The 17,275-nt window shown below is 45.3% G+C and overlaps 2 protein-coding genes across 4 annotated transcripts; one reads left to right on the forward strand and one right to left on the reverse strand.

The window, feature by feature from the left end:
• The first annotated feature begins 58 nt into the window (after positions 1-58).
• Positions 59-11,244, forward strand: si:dkeyp-50b9.1 (uncharacterized). Of its 3 annotated transcripts, XM_055934419.1 has the most exons (14): positions 59-121; positions 224-389; positions 1,583-1,718; positions 3,398-3,587; positions 7,310-7,474; positions 8,830-8,917; positions 9,500-9,624; positions 9,706-9,767; positions 9,853-9,919; positions 10,137-10,221; positions 10,469-10,544; positions 10,677-10,748; positions 10,927-11,058; positions 11,155-11,244. In XM_055934419.1, exons 2-13 carry the CDS (start codon positions 246-248, stop codon positions 11,016-11,018), a joined length of 1,302 nt encoding a protein of 433 aa, XP_055790394.1. In that variant the 5' UTR covers positions 59-121; positions 224-245; the 3' UTR covers positions 11,019-11,058; positions 11,155-11,244. The 3 variants fall into 3 exon arrangements, with proteins under 3 accessions (XP_055790394.1, XP_055790396.1, XP_055790395.1); XM_055934421.1 differs by lacking the exon at positions 11,155-11,244 and having other exon boundaries at positions 10,469-10,540; positions 10,927-11,016; XM_055934420.1 differs by lacking the exon at positions 59-121 and having other exon boundaries at positions 132-389.
• On the reverse strand, positions 11,130-14,224 carry si:ch211-194m7.8 (olfactomedin-4). Its single transcript, XM_055934418.1, has 5 exons — positions 14,107-14,224; positions 13,713-13,871; positions 13,353-13,565; positions 12,505-12,637; positions 11,130-12,343 (listed from the first exon to the last, which is right to left on the reverse strand). Exons 1-5 carry the CDS (start codon positions 14,158-14,160, stop codon positions 11,505-11,507), a joined length of 1,398 nt encoding a protein of 465 aa, XP_055790393.1. The 5' UTR covers positions 14,161-14,224; the 3' UTR covers positions 11,130-11,504.
• Between the last annotated feature and the right edge of the window lie 3,051 nt (positions 14,225-17,275).

The following is a 17,275-nucleotide window of genomic DNA, read 5'->3' on the forward strand; positions in this document are numbered from 1 at the left end:
GCTTCTTCTGTGGTGTAAAATTTCTTAGACTTCAATTCCCAGAAGGCACAGTCAGTCACAGTGTTTCCATAGTTACCAAAACATAACATTGGAGTTTTTGTAGGCTACCAGCAGCAGGCAAGTAAGTGGCATAGCTCGTATCAGACACTAGCTAGCTAATTAGCTGTTAGCGTCGACTTGAATGATAACATGACAAGTATTTTTGTTGTTGTCATTACTACAGGGTAAATAAAGAGCCTGTGAATATGGATGGTTGTGTGGTCCGTCTCCACACAGTGAAATTCAAGCCCAAAATAGATGGCAGCAGAGGTGACTTTACTGCACAGCCCATCAAAGTTCACTTCTACGAGCTGCTGGGAATCAGTGATGCCAATGAGCTCGTTCCACAGGTACTCTTAACTCCTGCCACTCCCCTGCATCCGTTTGCCTTCTTATCTAGACATACTACCGAACTCACATTGAATAACTTGTGTGCATCTGTCCATCCCCTCCGTACCATAGCACCCCTTTTCCGCTGGAAACAGCACAAGTGTCATCATACCCACAGACTCTATGATGAATTCCTCTCACAGGCAATCAGATTAATTATAGAGTGCAGTCCAAATGCATCCACTCTTCTGGGACCACTAAAAATAAATGGCAGTAATGCCTGGCTCTGCCAAAGGGGTTAGGGAATGTTGCTGTGTAGCCAAGATGCAACATATAGAAAAATTGCCCTTATGTTTGGTCATTAGAAGATACTGTATAGTCGTGCAGCCAAGTCTGTATTCTCATGCGCATTTGTGTGGGTTGTGTGCATGTGTTACTGCTTGGGGTTTATCCTCATCCTATTCATAGACACACACTGAATCTAGCTTTGGTTGTGAAGATCATTTGTTGCGAAACCACTGTAGATGACTAAACTAATTATTGCAATAGCTACAGTAGAATAGGAGAGAGAGAGAGAGAGAGAAAGGGAGAGAAAAATAGCAAGTGCACACATACAGGTGTTAGATCTAAATTTGACCAGTATTGTCGCAGCAAAATAATCCTGCAGCAACAGGATTTGAACGTTTAGTCCATAATGTTGCTTGACTGGTGGTTAGGTTATTAGCTGGACAAAATGAGGAAATATGAAAAGTGCAATACTGTTAATATAACCGAGTGTTAGTTCAGGTTATCAGTGAATTTATGTGAATCATGAAGCTCGTCTGCATTTAATTCTAAACAACAAGAGTGTTCAAATTAAGATCTTACAACTGTACACACACACAAAACACACACCTTCTCCCATTATCTCTCTCTCGTCACACATCTCATTTCCTCTCGTTCATACTTTCATTATGATATTCTTTGCACCCCTTCGACTTCTCTGCCTCCCATTTCCTGGCTTTTTCTGCGTTTTACGAGCATGGCTGTACAGATGCAGATTTTATGCATATAGGTATTATATACATATTATCATCAATAGTATTCCTCCTGTCCCAGAACTCTAATTCTTAATTGATTACACTTTCAAATCCTGCTAAATCCCAGTGTCTTGGAAGAGTAGGATATGGAAGGGTTGTGTGTGTGTGTTCATGAGTGTGTGTATTTTCCATAGGTAGAAAATAAGGATATCCTGAGTTCAGTGGTTGCTCTGTTTGATGTGTCCCTCCCTGATGTTGGCCCTCGAGATGTCCATGACACGGTACACAGCCATGGAACGCACACTATTATCCTCCTCAGGCAACCCTCAGGTATACTTCACTTTCTAAAGTATGGTTATTATTCACACAGTTAGAGTGGGCCTTTTTGGAGATAGACATCAGACATCAAACATGTTCTGTAATGTCCTGCTCCATCTTTGTCTCAGCAACTCTCTCTCCACCCCTGCTCCTCTCTCTCTTTCCCGCTGCTCCTCTCTCTCTTTCCCCCTGCTCCTCTCTACCCCATGCTCATCTCTCTCTTTCTCCCCATTTCTCCTCTCTCTTTCCCCCTGCTCCTCTCTCTCTCTCTCTCTCTCCCCCTGCTCCTTTCTCTCTTTCCCACTGCTCCTCTCTCTCTTTACCACTGCTCCTCTCTCTCTTAACCCCCTGCTCCTCTCTTTCTCTCCCTCTGCTCCTCTCTCTCTTTTTCCCCCCTACTCCTCTCTCTCTTTCCCCCTGCCCCTCTCTCTCTTTATATCTCCATGCCCCTCTCTCTCTTTCCTCCTGCTCCTCTCTCCCCTGCTCCTCTCTCTCTTTCCCCCTGCTCCTCTCTCTCTTTCTATCTCCATGCCCCTCTCTCTCTTTCATCCTGCTCCTCTCTCCCTCGCTCCTCTCTCTTTTTCCCCCTGCGCCTCTCTCACCCCGCTCCTCTTTCTCGTTCCCCCGCTCCTCTCTCTCTTTCCCGCTGCTCCTCGCTCTCTTTCCCCCTGCTACTCTATCCTCCCTGTTCCCCTGCTCCTCTCTTTTCCCACTGCTCCTCTCTCTCCTCCCTGCTCCTCTCGCTCTCACCCCTGCTCCTCTCTCTCTTTCCCCCTACTCCTCGCTCTCTTTCCCCCTGCTACTCTATCCTCCCTGCTCCTCTCTCTCTCCCCCTGCTCCTCTCTCTCTTTACCCCTGCTCCTCTCTCTTTCCCCCTGCTCCTCTCTCTCTCCCCACTGCTCCTCTCTCTTTTCCCCTGCCCCTCTCTTTTCCTACTACTCCTCTCTCTGCCCCTGCTCCTCTCTCTCTTTACCCCTGCTCCTCTCTCTCTCTCTCTCTCTCCCCCTGCTCCTCTCTCTTTCTCCCTGCTACTCTATCCTCCCTGCTCCTCTCTCTCTTTCCCCTGCTCCTCTCTCTTCCCCCTACTCCTCTCTCGCCCCCTGCTCTTCTCTCTCTTTCTCCCTACTCCTCTCTCTCCTCCCTGCTCCTCTCGCTCTCACCCCCGCTCCTCTCTCTCTTTCCCCCTACTCCTCGCTCTCTTTCCCCCTGCTACTCTATCCTCCCTGCTCCTCTCTCTCTTCCCCCTGCTCCTCTCTTTTTCCACTACTCCTCTCTCTCCCCACTGCTCCTCTCTCTCTGCCCCTGCTCCTCTCTCTCTTTACCCCTGCTCCTCTCTCTTTACCCCTGCTCCTCTCTCTTTCCCCCTGCTCCTCTCTCTCTCTCTCCACCCCTGCTCCTCTCTCTCTTTCCCCCTGATCCTCTCTCTCTCTCTCCACCCCTGCTCCTCTCTCACCTTCCTGCCTCCTCTCTCTCTTTCTCCACTCTCTCTTTCTTTCTCCCTGCCCTTCTCTCACCCCCGCACCTCTTTCTCTTTCCCCCTGCTCCTCTCTCTCTCCCCACTGCTCCTCTCTCTCTCCCCCCTGCTCCTCTCTCTTCCCCCTACTCTTCTCTCTCCCCCTGCTCCTCGCTCTCTTTCCCCCTGCTCTTCTCTCTCTTTCTCCCCCTGCTCCTCTGCTCCTCTCTCTCTCCAGATGTTTTAGAAGAGTACAGTAGCAGACCACTGCCCAGTCCTCGACGGGAACCGGTGAGGTCCCCTGTCCCTGCAGTGGTAAATGGGGATAGAGAATCAGAGGGACGATACCTCCAAGTGTTCAGCGAATCAGAAGACAGTTCAGATGACAGCTCTGATGAGCATGAAGATGGCGAGGGCACAGAGCCCAGGTACAGTGCTACAGTAACTCATGCATCTCATTGCACTGCCTCTGACCCATTGTTACATTAGCTCATAGTACTGTAACACTCCTGATTTCAAAAAGCTCTTCTTAGTATTGGCAGGTGTGTTGATCCATAAGCTCACGCTAATACATGATGGATCTATATAGCACTGACTTAGAATGCCAACATCAGTCTCACTAACCCTAAACAATTCAAGCATTTAAGACAAACTAATGAATGAATGAAATAAGGGATTTACGCACATTGAAGTCATTTCCAAATGCATTGCTGTAGTGAGTGCCATGGAAATTATATTTATTGGTCTGAATACTGGGTTGAATTGACCGCCAAGCCTATGAATAAATAATTATCTGTGGCAGGCCATTTCCAAACAACTCTATTAGTTCATCAGTCCAACAGAAAGATTAATATAAAGGTGGATCCTCAGGGGAACCATAAAGCTGATAGGATTGTTTGGTGCCTAAATAGGATGGGCTGAAAGACACTTACAAACAGAAGGGGCTACCAGAATCCCTGCTCTGGAATAACAGGACATGGCAGATCCAACTTTGACCCTAAATCCAATTAGATTGTATTTTTGTTGTTGTTGATTTTACTTTGAATTCACGTTAGTTGACAAGCATCCTGCCATATATATAATAGGCGGTGTCTGAGGAAAGCCCAGAAAATTGTCAGAGACTCCAGTCACCCAAGTTATAGACTGTTTTCTCTGCTACTGCACGGCAAGCGGTACTGGAGCGCCAGGTCTAGGACCAAAAGGCTCCTTAACAGCTTCTACCCCCAAGCCATTAGACTGCTGAACAATTCATAAAAATCGCCACCGGACAATTTACATTGACCCCCCCCTCCCCCTCCCTTTTCTACACTGCTGCTACTTGCTGTTTGTTTGTTACCTATGCATAGTCACTTCACCCCCACCTGCATGTACAGATTGCCTCAACTAGCCTGTACCCCCGCACACTGACTCGGTACCGGTGCCCCCTGTATATAACCTCATTATTGTTATTCTTATTGTGTTACTTTTTACTATTTATTTTTTATTTTAGCCTACTTGGTAAACATTTTCTTATTCTTGAACGGCACTGTTGGTTAAGGGCTTGTAAGTCAGCATTTCACGGTAGTCTACACTCGGCGCAAAAAAAGTTTGATTTGATTTGAAATCAATCCAATGTAAATCAAAACTAAACGTTGGACTGACTTCTGTGCCCAGTGAGTAGTATCTGACTGTGTTTGAGTGTATTACATACGTTGTGGCGTGGTCTCAGGACTGTGAGTTGTCAGCTTGTTGTGTCAATATCCTCCAGTGTGTGTGTTCATGTGCGTGCGTGTGAGAGTGCATGTGTGAGTGTAAGTGTGTTGATAGCTGTAAGGTTGTGTCTCTGCATTTTGATGTGATGCTAATGGACATGCATGACAAATGAGGGCAAAGTAAACCCAAGGCGAGACCCGGCTAACAAGAGCGACTCTATTAAAGATAATGAGATTAAGGGACTATGAGGATATCCACTCCCAAGGCTGACACTGCTGTCAGCCAAGTGCTCTCACTTGTCCAGCTAGAGCTTCCCTGCAGCAGAGTAGAGCAGGCCCAACTAACATTAGCACTGATGCTCTGGAGATTACATTTCCTGGAAGGGAGAGTCCATATAAAAACACCCACTACTCAGTTCCTGCCTGCAGTACAGCTTTATCACAGGGGAAGAAACAAACCTATATCGAACAGTATGAAGTTACTCTATTACAGAGCACTGTAGCACCCCAAAGTACAAGGTGACGTGGTAGAGAGCTGAAACACTACCGCTCAGAGCACTGAAGCACAAGGTGACGTGGTAAAGAGCTGAAACACTACCGCTCAGAGCACTGAAGCACAAGGTGACGTGGTAGAGAGCTGAAACACTACCGCTCAGAGCACTGAAGCACAAGGTGACGTGGTAGAGAGCTGAAACACTACCGCTCAGAGCGCTGAAGCACAAGGTGACGTGGTAGAGAGCTGAACACTACCGCTCAGAGCACTGAAGCACAAGGTGACGTGGTAGAGAGCTGAAACACTACCGCTCAGAGCACTGAAGCACAAGGTGACGTGGTAGGGAGCTGAAACACTACCGCTCAGAGCACTGAAGCACAAGGTGACGTGGTAGAGAGCTGAAACACTACCGCTCAGAGCACTGAAGCACAAGGTGACGTGGTAGAGAGCTGAAACACTACCGCTCAGAGCACTGAAGCACAAGGTGACGTGGTAGAGAGCTGAAACACTACCGCTCAGAGCACTGAAGCACAAGGTGACGTGGTAGAGAGCTGAAACACTACCGCTCAGAGCATGGAAACATTATGATATATAACTGTGTGTCGACACCGTTTTGCAGATTGATTATCTTTTTTTTCCTTTTTATTTTACCCCCTTTTCTCCATATTTTTCGTGGTATCCAATCGCTAGTAATTACTATCTTGTCTCATCGCTACAACTCCCGTACGCGCTCGGGAGAGACGAAGGTCGAAAGCCATGCGTCCTCCGAAACACAACCCAACCAAGCCGCACTGCTTCTTAACACAGCGCGCCTCCAACCCGGAAGCCAGCCGCACCAATGTGTCGGAGGAAACACCGTGTACCTGGCCCTCTTGGTTAGCGCGCACTGCACCCGGCCCTATGCATCTGGGCAGGTAGCGTTCTCCTGGCGTCCGCCAAACCCAGATTGTCCCGTCAGCTTGCCAGATGGTATAGTGAGATTCATCACTCCAGAGAACGCATTTCCACTGCTCCAGAGTCCAATGGCGGCGAGCTTTACACCACTCCAGCCGACGCTTGGAATTGCGCATGGTGATCTTAGGCTTGTATGCGGCTGCTCGGCCATGGAAACCCATTTCATGAAGCTCCAAACAAACAGTTCTTGTGCTGACTTTCCTTCAGTAGTCACTGAGCTCTTCAGTAAGGCCATTCTTTTTTTTCTTTTTTTTAATTAAAGTTTTTATCCCATTTTCTCCCCAATTTTCGTGGTATCCAATCGCTAGTAATTACTATCTTGTCTCATTGCTACAACTCCCATACGGGCTCGGGAGAGACGAAGGTCGAAAGCCATGCGTCCTCCGAAGCACAACCCAACCAAGCCGCACTGCTTCTTAACACAGCGCGCCTCCAACCCGGAAGCCAGCCGCACCAATGTGTCGGAGGAAACACCGTGTACCTGGCCCCCTTGGTTAGCGCGCACTTCGCCCGGCCCGCCACAGGAGTCGCTGGAGCGCGATGAGACAAGGATATCCCTACCGGCCAAACCCTCCCTAACCCGGACGACGCTAGGCCAATTGTGCGTCGCCCCACGGACCTCCCGGTCGCGACAGAGCCCGGGCGCGAACCCAGAGTCTCTGGTGGCGCAGCTAGCGCTGCAGTGCCCTAGACCACTGCGCCACCCGGGAGGCGCAGATTGATTATCAGACAGCGGAGACATGGCGAAATATCTTCTTGTGTTTTGTAGTGAAAAACCTTGTAGTGTTTGTTTACTAGCTTGTGTGCCTCAGTGTGCCTCAATAGCTTGTGTAACAGTCTGTAATTCATAGTGACAGTTGTCTTCATTGTGTCCGTTCTTTAGGCCTGGCTTCTAAGAGCGTCTTATTACGTAGCCATACCTCTAGTCGTCTTATAGTAGGAGGACTATTTGGCCCAGTCAAATAGTCAGTCATCTATGTGTGTCTAACTGTGCAGTGTTCCATCCCTGCAGGTCTGCGTGGGAGACCTTCTGTATGGGGCTGGAGGAGTTCCTGGCCAAGGCACGGGAGCGGAGGGCACAGAGAGAGACTCTAGTAGAAGACCAGCCACTCCTGCCCACAGCTGTGGGAGCTGAGTCACTCATCGTAGGGGCTGCAGCGTACGAGTTAAAGACATTGTGAGTAGCAGTATGAGGGCAGGCGTAAGACATCAGGTACACAGGGATATGCGGTACTGTGGTAAAATGAACAAAGATTACAGTCAAAATGTAACACAGGAAAATGATCCTAGGTGAGGTGATGGGGCATTCGGTGAAAATTTGGGACAGGTTACACCCCTTTGCTGAGCTCTAGCCCAGGTTTTGCCACAGGAACATCATTTCCTTGTCTGTCTTCGTCTACATTTCTCTCCCAAAATCTGTTTCCTGTTATTTATCCTTTTCCAGTCCTCTGTCAACAGCATAGGAATTCCTGAGCACCTGTCTCTGTTTTTGCACAGAAGAAAATGCATTTACATCAGGGTGTGAACCATATTTTCAACATTCTATTTGAACCCACATTTTTATGTATCAGGTAGAACATATTAAAATGGAATGTTTTAGCCCCAAGGCCGTCCGGGAAATGCCCTTAAACACAATGACCCAGTCAGTATAGGGAACAGACTGGGTACAGTGTCTAGCAAGCATTACCATTTCCATCCATCCTCTCCTCTTGGACTGGGTGGATTCCTTCCAGGTTTTTTAAAGAGTTTTTTAAAAATGTATATCTTCAAACTGAAAGAGGCCTTGTCATTATAAGTCCCCTTCTGGAAGTCAGGTCTGGGTCCCACCCTTTGTGGCCTGCATCCCTCCCACACCCTCTCGGCTTGCCTGCGTCTATTTCCAGAGGATGGCTGAACTGAACACTGCGCTGAGCTATGAGGGAGGTAGTGTGTAATTATCTCCCAATGAGAGAGCAGCAGCAGCGTACTGCTTCCCTTCCCACTGCTGCCCCCACCCTCCCCTCTCCTCTCCCTGCCAATGGCTTCCACCTCTCCCCTCTGCCAACCCGAGCCTCCACACTTTCACAGTGTGTCCAGTGAAGTGAATGGTGGTGGCAGAGTGAGAAAAAGTGCTTAGCTTCTGCAGCTCAACAGTGTTTCAGATCTTCTGCTTTAGCAGCACAACAGTCCATTGAACCTGGTCCTTACAATAGGAACTGTAATATTAATCACATTTGGAAGTATTACCCCTAGTGGTTACTTATGGACATAACAAGCAGTATTAACAGAGATGGTAATGGCCATAAGGAGAGGGATCAACTCAGGCATAGATGCTTGCTAGCTAATCGCCATAACTGGTGGGATCATCACTAATGCATACAATGCAGGAGTATAAGAGCATCACTGGTAATGGGGATGATAGTAGTGTGGCCATCATGTGCATTACCACTATAGTAATGGCTATTGGCGGAAATATGGACATGACATTGAGCGAAAGCAAACAACAACACTACTGGGAAACGCGAAGGTCTGACCTCTCTTTCACCTTACCAGGTCAACAGGAGATAAGGTGCTACAGTTATCCCTGATGGCTACCAGGAAGCGTTATCGGAACTGTGGAGTGGGTCGCTACATCATAGAGGTAGGGTGGGGCTGGGGCATGTGTTTGTCAGCTCAGTGGGAATATACAGTAGAGGTTCCCAGTAGCTGTGTAAACCGTGCTTTAGTGAGAACCTGAAATCAGAAGAAATTCGCTCTGTAATGTTGGACTATACTGGTTTGAAAAATAGTAAGGAGTAACTAGATGAAAAATAACTGCCAGACAAATCCAGTTAAAAATAATATTACTAACTAAAAGTTGTACATGATGAAAGGTCAAAATACTGTAACCACAGAGCGGGAACTATACAGAGTGTACATTTTCTTTAACTATGAACCAGCAGTCTGTTATTATGTCAGGAGTTTGGGTGTGTCAGTCAAATCAAGGCAGCGCCCTTCTCTGTCTGCTGCCACAGTCATACAGCATCTCTGATCCTCTCTCTGTCTCTGTGTGGTTAGAAGGCCCCCTGCTGGCCATGAGAGGATTTGCAGATCTTTACAGTGAACTACTACCGTATGGTTCTACAGTACCTGTCAGTTCCAAATCTACCAGCATCTGTTTTTGATGATGATATAGTATTATAAAAGCTTACCATTGTTTTCGTTATTCCTCTGTGGTGGTCAGCTGCTGAAGACCCAATCAGTGTGTGGGGCCTATGATGCATTCCTCGCTCATGCTGACACAGACGCGGTGGACTTCTTCTCACACTGTGGCCTCACTGATGACGCCCTGCTCAACGACAAGTTCAGGTACTGAAACACATCCTCACCAGCAGCAGTCTGCATGTTCACCATGTTGTTTACATCTTACCTCTGTCTATCTTTCATCAGAGAAGTGAGGGATGAGTGGACCAACACCACCCTAATGAGTTATCTACCTCCCTTCACCACAGGTGAGCCACCTGACATTTACCACACAGGGAGCTCAATACTGGTCATATCAATAAATCCAGCCTTTACCATCCTCTCTTCCTCTAGAGTCAGAGAGCCGTAACCCTGGGTTTTCCTTGATCCTGCCGGAGCTCAAGCTGGAGGTGGAGATGGCGTGAGTTAATTAAGCACACAACATGACACTCCCCAACTGTGTCCATAGAGACTAACATTGTTTATTAGAGCAGAGACTATATAAAGTAGCACATAGGTCACACAGCAATTTCTCAGTGTTATTACATGGTGTAACATAATACATAGAAAGTGAGATCACACACTATGATTGTTGTGCCCTGTCAGAAGGTAATTGTTGTCTCCTCTATCTCTGTCAGGAGGACAAAGGCCCTGGCAGCCTATCAGCAGCAGGCCGTGTGTGTGACAAGGCTAGTCAGAGAGGTCAAGACACTCAGAGAACAGGTGAGACTAACCAACCACTCCTCCTTTGAGGATATCCTATGGAATATATAACCTGGATAGATAACTGTACATCAAATCAAATTGTATTTGTCACATGCGCCCGAATACAACAGGTGTAGACTTTACTGAAATATTTTCTTACGGGTCCTTTCCCAACAAGCCAGAGTTAAAAAGTCAGAAAATGAACAAAATAAAAATAGGTACACAATAAAATATACATCATGTGTATTTGTGTTAACACATTCAGCTGGAGTTACAGAGGAGAGATGTGGACAACCTGAACAATGAACTGGACAAGGAGAGAGAGCGACGGCACAGAGTAGGTCCGTTTCACATGGGCTTATATACTCATATAATATACTCAGACATAGGCCCTACTCCGTTTTGATCAGACATATCCACAATGCTGTACAGAATTTAGATTTTGAAGCATTGTTGTGCGTTTGTGTGCACAGAGCAGCAGTTCTTGGAGTACAAACTAAGGAAGACACGACAGCTCCTAGAGAGGCAGGTGATTTACGACTCAGGTCAGTGTGGCTAGCTTTGCCAACATGTTCTGATCGCATTGCTAGTCCTTCTAGCACCCTGCACTGGCCATACCAAGTTACTGATATCTCCATGAAGCTTTGTTTTTATATTTATATCTATGTTTGAATGTGAACATTAAACAGTATTAATTTGCTTTAAGGATGTTCTGTTTTTTAGATGATCCCAACCAGAATGACCCGGAATCTCCCAGTGACCCCATCATCTCCACTGCCAGTCCTTTGGACCTGTCGCTAGATGCAGAGATGTAGGAGAGAGGCTGAAAATGAAATCAAGCTGAACAAGATTACGGTACAATTTGCAGAACAAGAGTTATTGAAACAATACTTTCTATTTTGGAAAAAAAGGGCTCATAACTAGTGGAATTTTCTATGTATTTATTTTCAGGGAACAAGAGCACTATTATGGATACAACAAGACTACACTGAGAGAACATATCATCTGTGTGTGTGTTACATGTCTACCTTAGTAGCTTTGGGGAAAGGAAAGTGAATGCCCCCATTGAGAAAAAAGATTGACTGAATAAAGTAATTTAGAGCTCAGTTCAGTCTGTTAATTGTGTTTTATAGCACCTCAACACAATTAAAACACACTCTTATTAACATCAAAATAATTGAGGATTGCTGTGGTTTTATTTTTAGGAAGAAGTCAAGTTTATAAAGATAAGCAGGAAAACAGCAAAATGTGGGATTTGTCTCACATTATACACTGTTTCTACATCACGTACAAGGTTTACTTTAAAAGATAGCTTGGTAAGACAGAAGGTAACCATCATTGTACATGTAGAGCTGCCTATCGATGGGGTTGTAGCTCAGACTGGCCACACCGTTCTCAATCTTCTCCAGGGGAAGAGCCAGGGTGTTATCGTCTTTACCTGTTGCTGTGTCAAACGCATAGAACACCTCCTCATGGAATTGGTCAATGTAACGGGTGGCATACAGTATTCCGCACACCATGAAGGCATTAGTCACTGACTTCTTGAAGAGGCGCGTGGTCCAAGTGTGTGTCACGTTGAACGCCTCGCTGTCTAGCCGGCTCAGCACCAGGTTCCCATGGTTACCCAGTGTGCTGTAGATTACCCACAGGCCAGTCTCATCAGCAGCAAAGTCAGTGTCCGTCCAGTCTTTACAGTTGTAGTAGCAGTAGGGAAACTTGTTGTTGGTACCGATGTCTGGGATATTCAGACGAGTTGTGACCTTGGTTTGTAGGTCATAGCGGCACAGCTCAGTGGAGAAGTAGCAGTTATAAAACACTGCCTCACCATACACCACCGTGCCGGAGCCCTGGATGGCATTAGCATGGCTGTAGGACGGTGCCACGGACACATCCTCGTGGTTCTTGGAGGCCATGAAGTCGTCGTAGGAGCGGTAGCGTCGAACGATGTTCCCCAGTCTGTGGCTGCTCACGAGGGGCTGAACCCAGTAGAACACCCCACTGCCCTCCTGGTCTTCCATGACCTGCTTGGCCTGGCGACCCCAGGAACCAGACGTATAGCTTTTGCCATACGGGCTGATCTTTGTGATCACAGGGGTGCTGATGTTGGACATGATGCGTTGAGAGCAAACACCTTGCTTGCCTGGGATAAGAGACAATGGAGTCAATCAGATGGTCATACAGTCAGGGCAGGATTGATTTTCTACATCAATAAAAGTCCAAATGATGGCAATTAATCAACAACAAAAAATCCATAACATATTTTAGCTATCTCACAGAAACATACATAAACATAACACTCACTTATGAACTCCTCTGGGATTGTCCTACAGGACTCCACGCCATTCTTCAGCGAGCGAAGTTTTTCCTTCACCGTCTTCATGTTAAAGGTGTTTGACAAATGCATCTTATCTACCTCCTTACGTACCTTACCTATCTGGGAGACACAGTGAAGTGACAAAATTAGCATATTACACATTAGACTACCCAGAGAAAGACCTTGGCAAGCTTTCACTTCTTTTTTTTCTTTTTTTTTTTAATCCCATTTTCTCCACAATTTTCGTGGTATCCAATCGCTAGTAATTACTACCTTGTCTCATCGCTACAACTCCCGTACGGGCTCGGGAGAGACGAAGGTCGAAAGCCATGCGTCCTCCGAAGCACAACCCAACCAAGCTGTACTGCTTCTTATCACAGCGCGCCTCCAACCCGGAAGCCAGCCGCACCAATGTGTCGGAGGAAACACCGTGTACCTGGCCCCCTTGGCTGGCGCGCACTGCGCCCGCCCGCCACAGGAGTCGCTGGGATAAGGATATCCCTACCGGCCAAACCCCCTCTACCCCGGACGACGCTATGCCAATTGTGCGTCGCCCCACGGACCTCCCGGTCGCGGCCGGCTGCGACAGAGCCTGGGCGCGAACCCAGCGACTCTGGTGGCGCAGTTAGCACTGCGATGCAGTGCCCTAGACCACTGCGCCACCCGGGAGGCCCTGGCAAGCTTTCATTTCATCCCCATTTGAGATGCATGTATAACCACCTTGGCCAGATTGCATAACATGTTGTAATTCATCTATATATCTGCGTGTTGAGAGGATTGTTGTTGTAAGATTGTCCAAAATGACATGTACTAAAGCGAGCTACACTGTATGTACCTCTTGGGTCAGTTTCTGAGTCTGATCACTTGGCATGTCTTGGTGTATGGAGCTGATGTCTTCCTCCAGCTCCCTCAGTCCCTTAGCTAGCTGACGCAGGTGCAGGGCGGTGTACAGACCCTGGTCGTTCAGGTACTGGTACGGCTCCAGGCGAGCTGTCACGTTCTCAATAATGGCCTGGATCTCAGGAAGCCTCTCGTTGGACAGCTTCACCTAAACAATCAGTTGTGAATTTCAGCTATCAATCAACTTAAAATACACTCTTATTACCCTAAGAGATCATTTTTATCCCATATCCATGGTCATATTGTTTGTGTAACATTTCAGAACCTAATCATAGCCCACTGTAACACGCCTTACCTGTGCCTGGAGGTTTTGCAGGGAGTCGCCACAGTCCTGCACCAGCTGCAGCACCCCCTCAAACTTCATGGCAGGGAACACCCAGACACTACTGTTGACCTGACATGAACATGAGTCATCCTTCTTCAAGCCAGGAATACGCTGGGCATCACCATTACTCTGTGTATACACAGTACGCAGAGAAAAGCATGTTAAACTGTTCACATACACCAAAATAAAAACATCTACTTGAACAAAAATATACTATCAATCCTTAAAAAAAAGATATGAACAATTCAGGTGTGCTGTAATTACAATGAACATAAACCTGTGGAGGTTTAAAAAAGATATTAGATGTATGAGATAGGTCATGTAAAATAGTACACAGGCAGTGTGGACAAAGAGTAGAACTCACAGTGGATGTCAGGAGCAACAGGAGCAACAGCATAGTTAGTGTTAGAGTACCCATGGCACACTGAAACTAAAAGGAACAACTTTGGCTTTTAAGCACACAGACACACAGATGTACACAGCCACGGATGTTACTACTTTTGCTGTAGAAGGCAGTTTTTTATATGTAAATGCAGAGGTTGACAAAGATCTAGCTCATCACGAGGATGTGAAACCATTAAACCAAAATATGGACATGTACTGGGGTTGTGGCGGAATCAGTGACAGGAAGTGTGTTCCATATTCCTACCTCTTTGTGCAATTCATGATTCCCTTACAGCGCAACCCACTTTGCTGAGGTCTTCACATTTCACAAAAAATATGTTATGAAACGTGTGCACTGTGGACACATTTACATACCTGCATATCTGCGCTGAGTGTACAAAACAATAAGAACACCTTCCTAATAGTGACTTTTTTCTGGAAACTAGGCATATTTCGCTGGTCACTACTTCACAGAAGAGCCATTTGAACGTAAACTTTATTAATCAAAATGCATTTTTGGGGAGAAATGCCTTCTGGAACATTTGAACTTTCATGTGCCTTAATAACATATTTGTATGTCATCTGTAAATACAAATACATTTGTTAAATTACAAGTCTAGCTGGTTTAGCCACATCAAAAGAAAGCAACCTTCCATTAAGGCATAATTGGCTGAGATAATGAGTGGGCTGGACACACCAAGAGATGAGTTCGGATTGGTCTGCCATATAGCATGCTTCTGTCAATTTGAGCTGGTCAGAATGTGTAGGTGACCCTGACTATCGTGGCTTTTTTTTAAATGCATTGCGTAGTAGAACTGCATACGTGTTGCTCTCCACTTTCTGGAGGGCCAAGTTTTGAAATCAGTGGAATTGAATTAGAGCATGATAGCTAAGGAGATGGAGAAAACACCTGTCTCCGGATTACATCTTCAAACTAAGAGCAACCATGGCATCCGTGACAAGGAGAAGCGTCCATCCATGATGTATACGGATAAGATAGTCTAGCTAGCTACATTTTCAGATATTACACGTTTCTAATTTTGACAAAGTCATTTTCATTTCAAATGAAAGTGTACTGTTAGCTAGCTAACTAACTGGCTGGCTCGCTAGCTAATGATACGTGTATGATCTTATTATTCCTATCTCAGAGCCATTTGCTTTGCTAGTTGGTCTAATGTTAGCTTGCTAACATTGAACCTGGTTGGTTAGCTACCTGCATATTCATGCAGGGTAGTGATGTCGTGAGTTGGGATTATGGTTCATTGTTTACCTAGCTAGCTACATGTCTTAAGAAAAGACTCCACTATGCAAGTAACCATTTCAATAGAATGTCACTGCGACAACTGTTGATAGACGTAGCTGGTAAATTCGCTCTGGCTATCTACTCCGATATCAGAGCACTCTCTACTGAGTGCCAGAATGCAGAATAACTAACGAATTTATGAACGTTCAACACCTGTTGATTTTGGCCGGTGTCAGTAAACATTGGCAAAAAGCGTCAATTGTTGCCTGCAGCACAGTTGCAGTCACCAACGCACTGGATAACATAAGAGCCTAACCAGCTCTGTTAGGGCGAGTTAAATGGTCAGTGAGCTGTTCTCTCATTTGTGTCTGGAAGTAGCTAGCAAGGTACAGTTACAATTTGAGTTAAAGAGAGGAATTAGGCAAGGTTGTCCTATCTGCCCGTACCTGTTTTTATTAATCACCCAACTTCTTGCAAATTCTTTAAATAATAGTCCTGTACAAGGTATTTCCATAGCTGGTAAATAAATTATTATAAGCCAGCTCGCTGATGATACTACACCTTTTCTGAAAGACGCTAACCTTAACATTAATAAATTTGAACACATAGCTGTCAAAGATTGTGTGACACCTTCATATTATGGTATTCCAGTAAAAGAAGAACTTACCTATTTAGGCATAACCATTACAAAGGATCAGAAGTCTAGAGGCTTACTAAATGTTAATCCTCTTATTAAAAATACCCAGAAGAAGCTAAATCAATGGCTACAGAGGGACTTATCTTTAAAAGATAGAGTCCTAATAACCAAGGCTGAAGGTATCTCTAGACTAACACATGGCGCTCTATCTTTATATCTTGACAGTAAAATAAGCAAGGAGATAGACCAGATGCTTTTCAACTCCCTGTGGAGAAACCGTACCCATTACATTAGGAAAACTGTTGTAATGAACACTTATGAGAATGGTGGGGTGAATTTTCTGGACTTGACTACTTTAAATAATACTTTTAAGATCAATTGGATAAAACAATTCCTAAGAAGACCCACTTCTATCTGGAATTTTATTCCTCATCATGTCTTCTCTACATTTGGTGGCCTTAACTTCATGTTGTTTTGCAATTATAATATTGACAAAATTCCAGTGAAACTTTCTGCTTTTCATCTGCAGGTCTTGTCATGGTCCTTAATTTATAAACACTAATTTTCTCCACACAGATATTACATATGGAATAATCGGGATATATTGTATAAAAATACTTCTTTGTTTTTAGAATATTGGTTCCGAAATAATATCCTATTGGTGAGCCAACTGGTAAATGCAGAGGGTCTTTTACTCAGTTATAAGGAATTCTTATCATTTTACAAGGTCCCTGTAACACCTAAAGATTTTGCAATTGTTTTAGGTGCCATTCCCTCAGGTGTTGCTCTGTTATTCAGGAACGTGTCAAGACCTGACCCTCAGAGCCTACCTTCTATTGACCCTGTTGACTCATCAGTAGGAAAGATTTGTTTATCTTTTGGTCCATTCAACAACTGAGCGATACGAACCTTGTTTCAGCAGGATGTTGTATCTATACCTTATGTCACGCCTTATTGGAATGGATTTATTGATAATATCTGTTGGAACAAAATTAAGGAAGTTTCCTTTAAAATTATTCATAAATACTATCCTGCCAACCACTATATGAAGAAGTTTAAGGAAAACATCAACTCAGTATTGCATATTTTTTGGCATTGTATTCATGTAAGAAAACTGTGGCAAAACATCAGTAGATTTATAATTGAACACATTTATGAAGATTTTACACTATTGTGGAGAGATGTACTGCTTGGATTCTTTACATACGATAGAAATAAGCTGAAACATTTTTATGTAATTCATTTCATTATTCTTTTGGCCAAATTTCA

The sequence above is a fragment of the Salvelinus fontinalis genome, chromosome 9 (assembly GCF_029448725.1).
Source record: "Salvelinus fontinalis isolate EN_2023a chromosome 9, ASM2944872v1, whole genome shotgun sequence".
In the NCBI taxonomy this organism is placed as follows: domain Eukaryota; kingdom Metazoa; phylum Chordata; class Actinopteri; order Salmoniformes; family Salmonidae; genus Salvelinus; species Salvelinus fontinalis.

Bases quoted from the DNA above. Each gene is read 5' to 3' on its own strand.
- si:dkeyp-50b9.1 (XM_055934419.1), top strand. From the start codon at position 246: ATGGATGGTTGTGTGGTCCGTCTCCACACAGTGAAATTCAAGCCCAAA. The intron at 390-1,582 runs GTACTCTTAACT...TATTTTCCATAG, and splicing joins CCAATGAGCTCGTTCCACAG to GTAGAAAATAAGGATATCCT. The intron at 10,749-10,926 runs GTCAGTGTGGCT...TCTGTTTTTTAG, and splicing joins GCAGGTGATTTACGACTCAG to ATGATCCCAACCAGAATGAC.
- si:ch211-194m7.8 (XM_055934418.1), bottom strand. From the start codon at position 14,160: ATGGGTACTCTAACACTAACTATGCTGTTGCTCCTGTTGCTCCTGACA. The intron at 12,638-13,352 runs GTACATACAGTG...TGTGTCTCCCAG, and splicing joins CTCAGAAACTGACCCAAGAG to ATAGGTAAGGTACGTAAGGA. The intron at 12,344-12,504 runs GTGAGTGTTATG...CTCTTATCCCAG, and splicing joins AATCCCAGAGGAGTTCATAA to GCAAGCAAGGTGTTTGCTCT.